Source organism: Ovis aries, chromosome 3, assembly GCF_016772045.2.
Source record: "Ovis aries strain OAR_USU_Benz2616 breed Rambouillet chromosome 3, ARS-UI_Ramb_v3.0, whole genome shotgun sequence".
In the NCBI taxonomy this organism is placed as follows: Eukaryota; Metazoa; Chordata; class Mammalia; order Artiodactyla; family Bovidae; genus Ovis; species Ovis aries.
In genome coordinates, this window is record NC_056056.1 from 180,604,659 (window position 1) to 180,620,548 (window position 15,890).

Below are 15,890 nucleotides of genomic sequence, written 5' to 3' on the forward strand. Positions count from 1 at the left end.
AAGCTCCACAGACCAGCGCTAAGGCAAGGAGAGAGGCAGAGTGTGGGCAGGAAGTGGGGCAGGGATTATCATGGAGGGAGGGGCTTCCATTCAGCCCTGAGCACTCCAGTAGTGAGTGAGTGTGTGCTGGGGGATGGATGTAAGGAGAAGAGGGCAAGGTGGTCACAGCTGGAAAAGTAAACGGTGAACGTGGGCGCTCTGGAGCCAATAGACTGCTGGGTTAAGTCTGGTGTGAAGTCACTCAGTCGTGTCTGAGTCTCTGCAACCCCATGGACTGCAGCCCTCCATGGGATTCTCCAGGCAAGAGTACTAGAGTGGGTTGCCATTTCCTTCTCCAGGGGATCTTCCTGACCCAGGGATCGAACCCAGGTCTCCCACATTCCAGGCAGATGCTTTAACCTCTGAGCCACCAGGGAAGCCCTGGGTTATGGTCTGGGCTCTACCTATTCCCGCTGTGTGACCTTGGACACACACCTTAATCTCTCTGAGCTTTATCGGCCTTGTTTGTAAAATGGAGATAAGAATAAGATCCATCTCATCATGGAGCTCTTATCATTAGCACGGAAAATGCTTCAGTGAATGCCTGGCACCAAGGGAAAGCTCCACAGATTCTGGCTATGATTATTCTTCTTTGCTGAGTACCAGCTACGTCTGGACCCTGTGCTAGGAGCTTTCACATTCAGTGTCTCCTCAGAGCACTCTAGTCACTGTTATGTAGAGATTATTGAACCTATTTTGCATATGAGGAAATGAAGGCTTCTTATTATTAATTAAAAAAAATGTGACTGTGTCATAGTGGCATGTGGGATCTTTCGTGCAGCACACGGCCTCTCTAGTTGTGACACGTGGGCTCTGTGAATATGAGATCTTAGTTCTCCAACCAGGGATCAAATCCGAGTCCCCTACATTGCGAGGTGGATTCTTTTTTTGTTTGTTTTTAAACTTTTTACTTTGTATTGGGCTGAGCACTGAAGAGCTGATGCTTTCGAATTGCGGTGATGGAGAAGACTCTTGAGAGTCCCTTGGACTGCAAGATCAAACCAGTCAATCCTAAAGGAAATCAACCCTGAATATTCATTGGAAGGACTGATGCTAAAGCTGAAGCTCCAATACTCTGGCCACCTGATGCAAAGAGCCAACTCATTGGAAAAGACCCTGATGCTGGGAAAGATTGAAGACAGGAGGAAAAGTGAGTGACTGAGGTAGAAATGGTTGGATGACATCACCGATTCAATGGACATGAGTTTGAGCAAGCTCTGGGAGATGGTGAAGGTCAGGGAAGCCGGGTGTGCTGCAGTCATGGGGTCGCAAAGAGTTGGACACAACTTAGCCACTGAACAACAACAATATAGTGGATTAATAAAGTTGTGATAGTTTCAGGTGAACAGTGAAGGGACTCAGCCATACACATACATATGTCCATTCTCCCTCAAACTCCCCTCCCAGCCAGGCTATGCAAGGTGGATTCTTAGCCATGGGCCACTAGGAAAGTCCTGGGAGGCTGTCTCTTGTTCACATCGCACAGCTGGTGAAGGATGGAACTTGGCTTCAAGTACAGGCATGTCTAAAGGAGATCCAACCAGTCCATCCTAAAGGAAATCAGTCCTGAATATTCACTGGAAGGACTGATGCTGAATCTGAAGCTCCAATACTATGGTCACCTGATGCGAAGAACTGACTCATTGGAAAAGACCCTGGTGCTGGGAAAGATTGAAGGCAGAAGGAAAAGGGGGCGACAGAGGATGAGATGGTTGGATGGCATCACCGACTCGATGGACGTGGGTCTGAGCAAGCTCCGGGAGTTGGTGATGGACAGGGAGGCCTGGTGTGCTGCAGTCCATGGGGCCGCTAAGAGTCAGACATGACTGAGCGACCGAACTGAACTCTACTCACCATGCTCTCCTTCCTGCCCTTTCTGCTGCCTTCCAAGGGGTGCGTGCTCTGAGATGCAAGGATTGGAAGATTTTCCTCTCAGTTTCTGTCTGGATCGTCTTTCGACCTTCTGTACTTTTAGCCTTGAGTTGTTGCTTATTATCTCAGGTGTGTTTTCTCTCTTTTTCAGACAGGATGAGAGCAATTTTTCTTCTCTATAGCAACTGAGGTGTTGACTTTGACTATGGAAACGACAGAATTTATGATGTTTCCCTTTTCACCTTGCTTGCCAGGAAGCTTGAACTTTTGTCATATTGCTTCCTTCTCCTTTATATGGTTTGGATTTCTACCTTTAACATTCTTTTTTCTTTTTGTTCTTTTGGCTGCACTGTACGGTATCCAAGATCTTAGTTCCCAAAGGGATCGAACCCGTGCTTCCTGCAGTGGAAGTGCGAAGTCTTAACCACTGGACAGCCAGGGAAGTTCCTAACATCCTTTTTTTTTTTTCAATGTATCTTTTGCTGTAAGCTTTTCCGCCCTTGGGAGGAGCTTTATAACTAGATGTTAATTGAACGGAAAAGGGAAAATTGCAAATCACAAGTAAATAATTCAAATGAAACTGTGAACTTCAGGAAAGGGACTTGTTTTACTTATATCTGTCCCTCCCACTGTGTCTAGCACTGGCTCTGGCTCAGTGAATCTTGCATGGAAAGCTCAGCTCAAAGACTGTCCCTGGAATAAAATTTAAAACTCTGCTCCATGAGGACTGACCCCTGCCCACCTCTTCCACCTCCTCCTTGTCCCTTGCTCATCTGGGATAACAGTTGGATTATCTTTTAGATCTGCTCACAGACGAAGTTCTTTCCTGCCTCAAGAAACGAGGCTTTGCACGTGCTTTTTTCCTCTGCCCAGAACTTCCCCCTCTCTCCCATCCTCTGTTTTCCTGGCCCTCCCTCTTTACCCTTGAAATTTCAGCTGCAAGTCAGTGTCTCAGAGAGATCTGTGATTATTATTTGATTCTTAACTTGCTAATTTGGCTGGAACTGTCTTTTTTGATCACTTCTGCCCCCAGCATAGTGCATAAAACAGCATGTGAGAGGGGCTGAATGAATGAATGAAAAACATCAGAGTGCCCTACAGTGTTCCTGAGAGCTGGGCTGGCCAGAGCCAGGAAAGAGGTGGCTATGGCTCAGCCTCAGTGCCCAAGAGATGTCCTAACTCGGAACTGTGAAGCCACTCTAGGCATCATCCTTGCACCCCAGACCGCCAGGCCCTTGCCAGGGAGAACTGCCCCCTCCCTCCTTCTTGCTCTTGTATGCCCTGTGCAGCCCTCTGTGAAGTTTCCTGTGACTCTGCGTGCGTTTGTGTGCATTTGCGTGTGTAGGTGGTGGAGGTGGGGCGGAGCAGTGGGTGCCAATGAGGACTCTGGACTCAGAGACCCCTGTGTTGGAACCTCGGCTCTGCCACATCCTAAGTACACCCTGGAGTCATGGCTTTGTTTCTTGAGTTCACTTAAACAGGAAGTGCTCTATAATTGTTGTCATGTACCAGACATTGTTCTAATGCCTCCCTTCCTCCCTTTTTAATTTTTTTTTTTTTTTTTTTTTACAAAACAAAATGTTTCTATTTGGTCCACCAGAGCCTGAGTCTGGAGACACCAGTGAAGAATCACTCTACAGGGTCAGTACTGACAATTGATGAAATCGGCTCTGTGTCAGAGAACTGCTGTGTGTACAGGTTTAAAAATATAGCTCAATGCCATGTGGCAAAACCAAAACAATATTGTAAAGTAAAAAAAAATAATAATAAAAAAAAGAAAAAAAATACAGCTGAGAGTAAGAGGAGGAACATAGAGGGGGCCCAAGGATTCCTCCTGGACTCTGCTCCTCCCAGCAGAGGTCAGGTGGTACTGAGGACAAATTGCTTCACCAAGCGCAGGGCTGGGCCTGGGCCCACCTGACCTCCTGGCCCAGCCTCAGCCCAGGGCATGGCTTCCATCCTGACTGGCACTCCAGGAATTGCATAGTGTTCCTCCTCACCCCTGCTCGAGCCCTTGGTGGCCAGGCACCTGCCTCCTGGGACACTGCTGGGACATGAGGGACCCCTGCTTGCCTCAAGAGGGCTTGGAGGGAGATGGGATCTTGGGGAAAACTGGGGAAAAAACTTTTGACCTCATGCCCCACAAAGAGGGTGGTTCTTGCTCACCCCAACATCCTGGCCTGACCCCACAAAGGGGTGTCCTCTGCTTTCATCCTGGGTTCCTGACCTCTCACCCCCCAAAACTGAGAGGGCACAGTTCTGGCCTTTGAACCACCCAGATTTGGTTTTGTGAATGGAGCACTTGGCTGCAGGAGGCCTCAGGCCCATGGGAAATGCAGCCACAGTGTGGCCATTGGAAGTTAAGCCAGAACTCAGGGTGGGCTGGTCGGAGGCTCTGGCACACGGCCCCTCTAATACTCTCATTTCATTAACTCCACGTAACAACCTTATGCGTTGGGTTCCATTATTATTGTTTCCCTTTTGCAGATCAGGAAACAGGCATAGAGACCTTGCCCAAAGCCGTGCTGCCAATAAGTGGCCTGAGCCTGGATGGGACCCTTGCAGTGACTCCAGAGCTCATCCTCTTAAACGCCAGAACTTTCTGCCTCTCTGAGCCTCAGTTTCCATGTCTGTAAAGGGGGTGATAACACTTGTTTCTTGTTGTTCAGTCACTCAGTCATGTCCAACTCTTTGCGACCCCATGGACTGTAGCACGCCACGCTTCCCTGTCCTTCACCATCTCCTGGAGTTTGCTTAAGCTCATGTCCATTGAGTCAGTGATGCCATCCAACCATCTCGTCCTCTGTCATCCCCTTGTCCTCCTGCCTTCAGTCTTTCCCAGCAGCAGGGTCTTTTCTAATGTGTCGGCTCCTCACATCAGGTGGCCAAAGTATTGTTAAGCTGCAATAAAATGTGATTTGCTAATGCTTGGCACGGTGTTGTTGTTGTTTAGTTGCTAAGCTGTGTCTAACTTTTTTTGTGACCCCCATGGACTGTAGCCCACCAGGTTTCTCTGTCCATGGAATTTCCCAGGCAAGAATACTGGAGTGGATTGTCATTTCGTTCTCCGTGGGATCCTCCTGATCCCACATCTCCTGCATTGCAGGCGGATTCTTTACCACGAGCCGTCAGGAAAACCCTCCTGGCTCCTTGTAGGCGCCCCCAAGTTCCAGTTTGCTGTGGCAAGACAGACAATCAGGAGGCTGGCCAAAGAGGGCATCAAAGGCTTTTCTGTGGTGGCACTGGAGAGGCACTGAAGGTTTTGAGTGAGAGAGGAACATAAAGAAACAATGGTTTAGCCTGTGAGATCCTGAACTGTGTAAGGGTCAGGATAGGCCATCCCAGACTTCTGACTTGAATGGAATGGGAAGAGCCATTCTTCTTTTCCCCCTCATGCCAGACATTCTTGTTCTTGTTGGACTCATTGAAGAGGCTGCCTCAGAGAGCCCATCTGAGGGCCTCCTTCCTTCTCTGGTTTGAGCAGTCGAGGTGGAGAGAGGTGCTTGGGGCCATCTTCCCATTTGCTTCTCATTTCCTTTGGGGTCCTTTTCATAGCCGTGTGGGTGAGGTGAGCCAGACTGGTAACTCAACTGGAGATGAAGGAGGGAGAGAAAGTGAGGGAGAGATGGGGAAGGAGGGCCAGAGCAAGAGAGAAGGTAAGAGGGAGGTCAAAAGAGAGAGAGATTGGCGGAGAAAGAGAGAAGAGGAAACCTGGGCTTATTGCTTCAGGGATGGGTCCTCCTGGTGGCAGAAGGGGCCATCTCACCTAGTAGGGTGTTCCCTGGTTCCAACTGATGCTCTGAGCCTGTGCATACACTCCCATACACATATGCTCCGTGAGTCCATACAAGGGCGGGCTTCTGTGACATCATATACCTCCATGCTTCCCTGTGCCCGCAGATGCACAGGTGGGGCTACGAGGGTGTGAAGGTTAGGTCCATAGAGAAGCACGTGCGGTGGGCAGCCCATCTCACTGGAGCACCACCTGCTCTGTGTGCCCACCCCGTGTTAGCTCACCCCCCTTGCCACGCCTTGGTGCAAGCCTCTCTTTCCTGTCCATGGTCCTGTCTCTACTGAGTGCTCCCCACAGGGAAGTCTGCCTCTTGGTCGTGTCTGTACACTTGAGACCAAGGCCAAGACCTGCCGGAGCAGGTGTGGTTAAGAAAAGGCGATCGACTAAACGGATACGTCTGTGTGAGTGGATCTAATTCCCTAAGTGTGAGTGTTTGTGTGTGCGCTCGTGTGTGCTCACGCAGGCCTGCACATTAGAGTATGTACATGCATGCATGCCCATGGGCACGTGCACAGTCAGGGCTATGAATGCGCCTCAGAGGCGTGCTTGAGCGAACTCGTAAACACACACCATGGTGACAGATTTATGCAGTGGTAAGGTGAGGTTTGACAATCAGCTCTCTATTTTAAACGGTTGCCTGGTTTGCACTGATAGTGCCTGCCCACTTCTGTGCTGTAAATACTCCCAGCACAGCCAATCTCAGGGTGCCAGTGTGTGTCAGTGAACGCAGAGCAGAGAGGGGATGCACTTGGTGGGTTTGCCTGAGCCTGTAGGAGGTAGCCCTGGCGTACACTGGGAATTTCCATCTGTGACAGCGTGAGGGGGAGGGAAAGGAAGGGCCCGGCTCCTCCAGCTTGGACTGGGAGGAGTCCCTTCAAGCTGGCTCACAGACAACTTTCCAGAGCTTGTGTGCCGGGGAGTGGGGCAGTCTTTGTCTACCAGGAAGCTTTCTCAGCATCGGCTTGGAAGCCAGTCCAAACTGCTGCTCCTTGTGAGTCAGGTCTAGACACTCACGGAGACAGCAGCTTTCTCTCACCCCTGCAGACACTCTCAGGGCTTTTGGAGTTTGGTGAGCTCACCACGTCTCCAGGGAGGGTTCTCTAAGCTTGGAGTATGAGTGGAGAAAGGAGAAGAAAAGCATCAAGCATCCATCAGAAGGTGTGGCTGGGACAACTTCCTACTGGTCCAGTGGTTAAGACTCTGAGCTCCCAATGCGGGGGACACAGTTTCGATCCCTGCTTGGGGAACTGAAATCCTGCATGCTGTAGGATATGACCTAAAAAACAAATAAATACCCTTTTTAAAACAAAACAAAACGAAACAAAACAAAACAGGAACTGTTGGCTGGGGATGTCAGAAGTCAGATTCTAGGGCAGTCAGCATGCTTGAAGCCAATTCACTCTGCAGGTCTGGTTTGGAAATTGCTTGCTTTCTCTGGACTCTAAAATGCCTTTCCTCCCTCCCAAGGGGATAGGTCTTCTGAGCTATATGGCCTCTTACCTGCCCCCCACCTCCCTGCCCTGCCCAGATTCAGAGCCCTTGTATTGGACCATGAGAGAGGCTGAGCTGCCCCTAGACCTGGGCTTGAGGGGTGCAGGGCGTTAGGGGACCTTGCTCTAGCCCTCCGCGCCCCGCCCCGCCCCTCCCATGGTGGGGAAGAGTCCACAGACCAAGGCCGTGTGCTCATCCTGAGCCCGCACCTCTCCTGTAGCCCTCTCTCTCTGGTGCCTGCTTTTTAGAATTTCTATCCAAAGTCTCCCGGGTCAGCTCCCATGGTTGGCCACCGTCTATGCTGAGGTAAAACTGGCCTGAGCAGTGGCCAAGGAGTCGGTGTTTCAGGCGACTGTAGCAGGAACTGGGGTGGGCAGGCTGGGGTGGGTGCCCCCTTAGAGGCCCCGGGCATGCTACGTGGAGCTGGAGATTGGAAGGGGAGGGAGGGGGCCGGGCAGTGGGCTCAGAGCCAGGGTGGGCTTGCCCTGTACCGCTTTGGGGAGCAGAATTCAGAGGAGGTTTAGAATTCTAAATTCTTTGTATTTTAGGTCATTGTGAAGATTGACTTGTCAGGATAGAAGGATAGAACGGATTTTAAAGTTAGTCTGATTTGTAGCTCTTAAACATTTGGACTGACAGTATGGAGGCCATTTGTACTCCTGCCCTGGAACCAGTGAATGTCAGGGGTGAGCTTGGAGGAGGAGATGCTTGAGATAGGTGGGAAGCTTGGCAGCCAGGCCCAAGGGGAGTCACGAGGGTTGACCAATTCTTAAGGGGAGTTTTCCGGGGCCCCAGGCCATGGGGCTGCCTTTCTCTTAAGTCTGTGTGACTCAGAGGGCCTCTGCATGCCATCTCTTTTCTCTTGAGCCCTAAGAAGAGCTGTGTGCAGTGACCAAGCTTCCTCCCTTGCATCTCAGACAGTGTCTTGCCTCTCAGAGACCCTACCTCCTGAAGCTCATGAAGAAGTCCTGGTCTGTGACCAAACGGGGTTTGATGTCTGGAACTCTCCCTGGTCCCCATCACTGTTCGTTGTTATAATGGTTTCTTTTTCTTTTATTTTTTGGTCACGCTGCATGTCATGCAAGATCTTAGTTCTCCAACCAGAGATTGAATCCAAGTCTCCTGCCCTGGGAGTGCAGAGTCTTAGGCACTGGACTGCCAGGGAAGATCCTGTTACAGCTGTCTCTAGGGTGACCTGGTGACCCCTCATAGATCACCCTTCGGACTCTCCACGTGAAAATATTAAGATGACCAGGCTAGTGAATCCCAGCCATTATGATGAAAGAGACCACCATTTTTTTTTTTTTTCCTTTCTGGTCTGCCATTGTAGACGTTAGTAGGACAGAATGAAGCTTTTTTCTCCTTTTGGAGCAATGTTTCATTTTAAACAAGCTTTGGTCAGCTTTTCTTTTTCCTGTTTTTCATGGCATTTATTATTTTTCTGAGTCAAGGATAATAATTCAGTAAGGGTGGTGGTAGGAAGGTGGGCACAGGAAACCCCTGTAAGGAGGGGGAGGGGAAGAAGCATTTTACAATTTGCCAACAGAAGAGGACTTTTTTGGTCTGTGTTTAACATCTTGGTTTGATTTTGAAATACCTTCTTTCCATCCTATTCCACACGACAGTCTTTTTAAAGTCCGAGTGAACGAAACGAAATGTATTTAACGCATTTGGAGAAGTGCTTACATCCTTCCTTCAAATAATTGACCCTGGCAGTGTAACTAGAATAGAGCCAGACATTGGTGGATTAGTTTTTGAGCTGCCTTCAAATGGGGCCTTTCTCTAATGTCAAGGGTCAAATTTTCCCGTTAGGTTAGCCTTGATAGGCCGAACATTTTGTTGCTGTTGTTTAGTCATTGAGTTGTGACCAACTCTTTGTGACCCCATGGACTGTAGCCCGCCAGACTCTTCTGACCATCCTTGCCTATTCCAGGCAAGAATACTAGAGTAGGCTGCCGTTTCCTTCTCCAGGGGATCTTCCTGACCCAGGGATCAAAGCCACACCTCCTGCTCTGGCAGGTAGATTTTTACTGCTAGGCCACCCGGGAAGCCCCACGCTGAATGTTTGTGTCCCTCGAAAAATGCATGTATTGAAACCCTAACCCACAACATGATGGTATTGGGGGCAGGGCTTGGGGAAGATAATGAAGCTTAGATCAGGTCATGAGGGTGGGGCCCACGTGATGTGATTAGTGTCCTTATAACAAAAGAAGACCAGAGGCTGTCTGTGCTGTGTGAGGACAGTGAGAAGGTGGCTGTCTGCAAGCAGGAAGATTGTTTTCATCAGGAATCGAGTCTGCTGACACCTTGATTTTAGACATTCTGGACTCCAGAACTGTGAGAAATAGCCTTCCAGTTTATGGTACTTTGTTATACCAGCCTGAGAAGACTAAGACACATCTCGTCTTGACTTTCACATTAGGAGAGTCCCAGGTCCCCCTGCTAGACCTTCCCTACTTGTCTCCCAACCCACAATCCCCTCTGAATAGCACCCCTGTACAGTGGACCCTCTAAGTACACTGACAGGGTCGTGCCCATTCCAGGCTGCACACTTTCACTGGGCCAACTGAAACCCTGGAGTGATGTTGGGATGTTGATGGAGGCTGATTTATTCTAAAGCTGAAAACTCAAGGATGTTATGTCATGGCCTTCAAATATCTGAGGGACTATTGTGCTGAAAATGGAAGGGATTCATTCATTGCTGCTGGTCAATGGAAGAGGTAGGTTGAAATGCGTGTGGGGAGGAGACTTTTACCAATGAGCATGGGCTGGGGCTGCCTATGAAGTGGGTGGGCCTCCTGTTGCTGGAGGTGTTTAAATATCAGTAAAGGATATTTAGGAGGAATCCCATGACCTGGGGAGTAGGGCTATTCTACTGCGTGGCTTCTAAGCCTCCTCTCCCTCAACTCAGGTCTGAGAATCTGAGTTCTAAGATTTCAGCTTTAGAATGATCTTAAATGGGATACTAGGAGCTGGGAAAGCAATGAAAGAAATCCACTGACATGAGGACCAAGCTATAAAAAAAAAATCTTTATTTCATGTACCAGGATTTTTTTTTTCTTTTTTCTGTTTTCAGCTTTTTAAAATTTTTTTCTGTTAACAGTCTGAAAAAAAAAAAAAAGGACCCACCAAGAAAATAAAATGGAGGTTGGTTTCTTGAACTGATTTGAGCTGGACATGAGCAATTGTCCACCCTGGCAAGTGGCGCCTTCACGGTCCTGAACCCAGCTCCTTCCCTCCAGGCCCCCTAGCCCTTTCACCCTATACCTGCATGGCCTTCTTCAAGGGGACCCAGGCCCCAGGCCTCATGGCTCAGGAAAAAGTGCTGATTGCCATCCCAGACACTCTGCCAGGACTCAGAGAACTGGGGTCAAGTTTCCTCTTTCGACAGTGCCCGCTTGTTTGCTGTTTTCTTGGGGCTTCTCCCTTATCTCTCCTACTTGATCCTTTCAGTAGGGGCAGGCAGTGGGCAAGGTTGAGGTGGGAATGGAGCGATTATGACTTCTGCTCAGACTGAGAAATACTGGGTGGCCCCCACACCTGGCCTTGGCTGCCATGACCCCCGTGGCCTCCAGGAAACTTCCAGGTTGGCGGGCAGATGTCTTGTTGCTCAGGCTGGGATAAGGGTTCCAGCTGCTACTGATCTGAGAAAAGAGCTTTCCTTCCCCAGACAAAGGATGGGAAGGGCAGCTGGCAGTGGGCAAGCCCCAAAGCTTTTCCAGCCGCTCCCCCAACCCCCCAGAGCTCAACTTAAGAGAAGGCCAGGCCAGTGTCCAGAAAGAGACGAACCAAGCCATGCTGATGGGGGGAGCAGGGGCCCCTGCCTTCAGCACAGTGACTGGCAGGCTGGGCTGAAACTGGAGCTTGGGAAAGCGACTGGTTTTCTTTCCTTCTGAGTGGGCCTTGCTGCTCTGGGCAGAAAGGGGAGCAACATGGGACACCCTCAAACTTTAGTCTGTAGTCTAAGGTTAGCTTTGAGGTTGTTCCTCACGCTGGGACCAACTGTGTAAAGCTCTGCTCTCCATCTCTCAGCCTTCACCTGTCCCAGCAAACCTCAGGGGAACCTCCTTTCCCCTGACCCCCGAACACTATGGGGGAAGCCTGGTGGCTAATCTTCCTCCAAGGAAGTCCCCTCTGCTCTCTGTGACTGGAGTATGGAAGTCAAGAAAGGGGACACAAAGAGTGGCTTTGGGGCCCTCTGGGACCTTTCTCTCTCTGTCTGAATGGCAGAATACATTTGCTCACGTGCGTATTTTTGCTTTGACACTGGATGTAGGGGCAGGGGGTTGGGAGCACAGTGAGGAGGCATATGGTGCGTGTGTGTGTGTGTGTGTGTGTGTGTGTATGGCTGAGCATCTGAGTGGCTGACTGATGATTTGGGAATGTCTGGGGGCTGGAGGGCAGCCATCTGGTCATCCCTTGGCATCCTCCTCTGGGTAGGTGGCAGATCTTAAGAGTCACGGACACCAAGTATGAGAATGTGCCTTCGGAGCTCATCTGGACCAATCCACATGTTTATACAGGGAGAAACTGAGGCCCAGGGAGGCCTCGAAGCCAGAGATTCCAGAATCCAGAGCGGGATTCCATACTAGTGCCCTTTCCATGCATGCAAACTGTGTGAGTGTGTGTTGTGTGTGTGTGTGTTTGTGGTGAGAGGGTGTGCATGAACAAAAAGGCCAATATGGAGCTGTGTCGTCAATGGCTTTGGAGGGCATGAGCCAGTCTTCTCTGAATCCTGCTTCTGGTTGGGGAACGGGATGGAAGGGTTTGGACTGAGTGTGTGACCCCATGAGTGATTCCACTGCTGGGCTTCGAGGACTGTGAGCGTGTGTGTGAGTGTGGAAATGGGTGTGCTATCTCCCTTGTGTGGAGCAGATTCTCAATGGTGGTTCTCTCTCTTTCATATGAGCAGCACTTTCCCGAAGGAAGGAAAGACATCACAGCCCCTGTGGCTCCCTGGGGCCTCTCCCCTTCCCCTCCTGCTTGAAGCCCAGCTCTCATCTCTCACAACTGCTTGTTTGTTTCTTAAGATGGATTTGTATGCTTGTTTTCTGTTTTCTCTTTACAAGTTCCCTGCTAAATTTTAAGTCCCCCACCCCACCCCATTTTTTTTGTTTGTTTTCACAGTTTAAAGCTGGAAAAGAATTAAAAGAAAAATACTATCTGATTTTCTTGCAAGTAAATCCACTTATTATATATATACATTTATTTATAGTCTGTGGTTTTTTTATTAAAAAAAAATCACCACTTGTTTTTCCTTTTTCTTTTGTAAAAAGAAACCTTTTTGCAGTGTCATTGTTGGACCCGCTGGGCCCCGAGGGGGCTTCAGCGAGTCCAAGGACCCCCAAAGGGTCAGTGAGCCCCCTTCCCAAGGGGTTGGGGGCTGATGAGTCTGGGGGTCCACCATCGCCCCAGGGTCATCGCGTGGCCCTGAGGTGAGGGGTGAGGAGGGAGAGATGCTTTATATCCCCCCGGGGGGTGGGCATCTCCTGCCCCCAAGGACAGGAGCTTGGGGCAGTGACCCCAAGAGGCTCACCCTGAGGATTCCGGGGTTTTCCAGGCATCTCAGCAAGCCACTAGCAGCCATCCCCTCTCCTTCCCTTCCCTCAAGGCCTAGGAAGTCATCACAGTGGGTTAAGGACCATAAGGACTGGGAACCCCAGGGCTGGGCAAGCCCCAGATGCACCCCCCTCCAGGCACCTTTCGGACAGGAGGGACCAAGGACTCTTGGGTCACCTGGAGGCCTACAACTGCCCCATCAATGCTGGGTGGAGCCGGCTCACAAGCCACCGAGCTTGCCCAGCGTTCCTGGGGCACCCATCCTGAGGCTCCAGGGACCTGGCAGTGACCAAGAGGCTAACCTGGCCCCGGGGCCCCTGAGTCTCCGCCTCCCCCACTCTCCCAGGGAGGCGGAGCCCGCTTGGGGTTAAAGGGAACAGAAAAGTAACTCTCCCTGCGTTAAAAAAAAAAAAAGTAACATAAACCCCTGATTAATGCAAAGAACGTTTCCCTTCCTTTCGCTCCTTCTCATTTTTTTTTTTTTTGCTTTAATATTATCTTGGTTCCCTTGTATGTTTTCATTTAAATTGGTTTTTATTAAATGTTAAAATAATGGTACATGGGAAATCATGCATTTTCATTTAGATTTATTTTCTATTTTAAATTTTTATCCTCTCTTGCTTTTTTTTTTAAAGTTTGTTTTTCCTTCCCTCGTTTATATTTTTGCACATTTATTGTTTTGCCTCTTTGTTCCTCTTATATGTTGTTCTTTTTTTTTTAAATTTACTTGTTATGTTTTTCTCTTTTTTTTTTGTTTTTTTTTTTGTTTTGTTTTGTGTGTGTTTTTTTTTTTTTTTTTTGCTTGCCTTTTGGAAGGTTTGTCCCCCCTGGTATGGTTTGGTATCCCCCCCCCTTCACCCCTGGGCCCATCCCGCGGGCCGCGCCCCTCCTCCCGGCTCTGGGCGGCGCTGGCGAGGCCCCCGTGGGCTTCATACGGGGGTGGTCCTGCGGTTGGCTGTGTTGGAGTGGAGAGAGTCTTTGTTCTCTTTCTGGATACAGTTGTGAACTTGGAGGAAGCTGTTATCCCTGTCGGAGTTGTAGGTGGCGGTGGGCGTGGTGGCGGCCTTCAGGGGGTCCCTGCTGAGGGTGTACATGGAGATCTCCGTGGACGGCAAGGTGTTGAAGCCCTTGATGCCCACGGGGGAGGCGTCCCTGGAGTGTGAGGGCTCGGTGGAGCGCGAGCTGGAGCGGCTGCGGCGCTGGTAGCGGTAGCGGTAACTGGGAATGCGGGTGATGGCGGAGGCCTGGAGGTAGTCCGTGGCGCGGGCTGTGGCCCGCAGCTGTTTGTGCCGGTCGATAAACATGTGCACGGCCAGCACCCCGACCATCTCGGCGATGATGAAGGACAGGGCCCCGAAGTAGAAGGACCAGCCGTAGGAGTAACTATTCTTTTTGGAGTCGCTCTTGGAGGGGTCTCCGGCATTGGCAGATATGTACACTATAATGCCAATGATGTTACTCAGACCTGCGGGCGGGATGGGCGTGGAGAGGAGGCAGGGTGGAGGGGAAAGCAGAAATAATGATGGTTAGTATCCAAAGAGGATGCCAGGCCCTGGGCACGATGGCAGGAGGGGAACACCTGGATGTGCTTTCCCTGGTCCAGCGTATTTGTGGAGAATGGATGGGCTGATATAGTGGGACGTTGCAAGCATCACCTTACTATCCTATCATTCTGTTTGGAGAGAGTCAGAAAGGGAAGAGCTAAAGGAATCACAGATATGGGAAGAAGGGAGAGAACAGCAGGACATTCTACAATATACTGAGTAATGATAATACTTATTGAGCATTTACTACCTGCTTTCACAGCTGAGTGCTTTGCAAAAGGTTTGCAGATGAGAAAATTGCAGATGAGATTGCAGAGAGGTTAAGTAAGTTGCTTAAGGCTGCATTGGGATTTGAAGCTGCTGTAGCAGGGGGTTAGGGCTTCCCTGGTGGCTCAGTTTTAAAGAATCTGCCTGCCAATGCCTGCCACTGCAGTTCAATCCTTGGGTCAGGAAGATCCCTTGGAGAAGGAAATGGCAACCCACTCCAGTATTCTTGCCTGGAAAATCCCATGGACAGAGGAGCCTGATGGGCTACAGTCCATGGGGTATGAAAGAGTCGGACAAAACTTAGAGTCTAAATTAGAACCACAAGCAAGGGGTTAAGCCTGGCTCCTGGAGCCAGACTGCCTATATGCAAAGCCTTTGGCAAGGTAACCATGATCTAAGTTTCCATATCTGTGAAGTAGATATAATAATAGTGCTTACTTCTTTTAGGTTGGGGGGAGATGAATACAAATGAATACGTATGAGTTACTACTACATGTGAGTTAATACACATGAAAGCTGTTAAGAGTCTTCATGTGGTAAGTGCTGCTTAAACGTTAGTTGTTCTTATTAAAAGGCTCATGCTACAACCCATGTTCTTCTTCTGGCATCTGAAGCCAGTGTGACTTGTCATGTAGCTGTACTGAGAAATGTGGTTTTGAGTGCCTGCCTGCTCCCAACTGGGTAGGACAGGGAGGGAAGAGGGTGATGAGGATAGACCCAGCATCCTGAGAGGGTCTTGGGAGTGGGGCCTTCTCTCAGGAGGTGGGGGAAAGGTGAGTCATTGGGCTGAAGGTCACGGTGTGGGGACAATCCCGTTGGACTCAGTGGAGGGCTCAGGCCTAGCTATGGCACAGGAGCCCAGCACAGCCTGCCTTCTGTGCGACTTGGCCTGTTGGAAGGTCCAGAAATCCCTCTCCTCTCTCCCCTCCTTTCTTTGCCAGACCCCTCCAGTCACCAGGCCCGCCAACCTCAGCCTCCTCCCTGCTGGTGGGCCTGGCCTCAGGCCCCCTGGTGCAGCAGCTCTTACCTGCAGACACGAAGAAGATGCCGGCACTCAGAATGATGTTGTGTCGAGTCTTATAGAACTCGCTGGCTGCGATGCAGAGTCCGCCCATGAAGAGCAGAATCACACTCAGGATCGGGAAGATGCTCGAGGCCCTCACAGCCCCTGGAGAACACAGTGGGTGGGGAGAGAGAATGCCATGGCTGTGAGATGAGGGGTGGTGTGCCGGAGGGAGGAGAGGGAGGAGCTCACAGGGGCGGGGGCTGGGTGAGTTTTATGGACGCAGGACCAGAGTGGAGGTTGCTTAGCAATACTAGGGAGG

The 15,890-nt window shown here is 50.2% G+C and overlaps 1 protein-coding gene across 1 annotated transcript in view; it reads right to left on the minus strand.

The window, feature by feature from the left end:
- Positions 1–10,210: 10,210 nt before the first annotated feature.
- The window catches only part of CACNG2 (calcium voltage-gated channel auxiliary subunit gamma 2), a 121,239-nt gene continuing 115,559 nt past the window's right edge, over positions 10,211–15,890 (minus strand). Inside the window, exons 3-4 of the mRNA XM_004006722.6 lie at positions 15,593–15,733; positions 10,211–14,219 (exon numbers count right to left, since the gene is read on the minus strand). Coding sequence (XP_004006771.1) covers positions 13,684–14,219; positions 15,593–15,733 — 677 coding nt within the window. The 3' untranslated portion in view covers positions 10,211–13,683. The remainder of the gene's footprint in view (positions 14,220–15,592; positions 15,734–15,890) is intronic.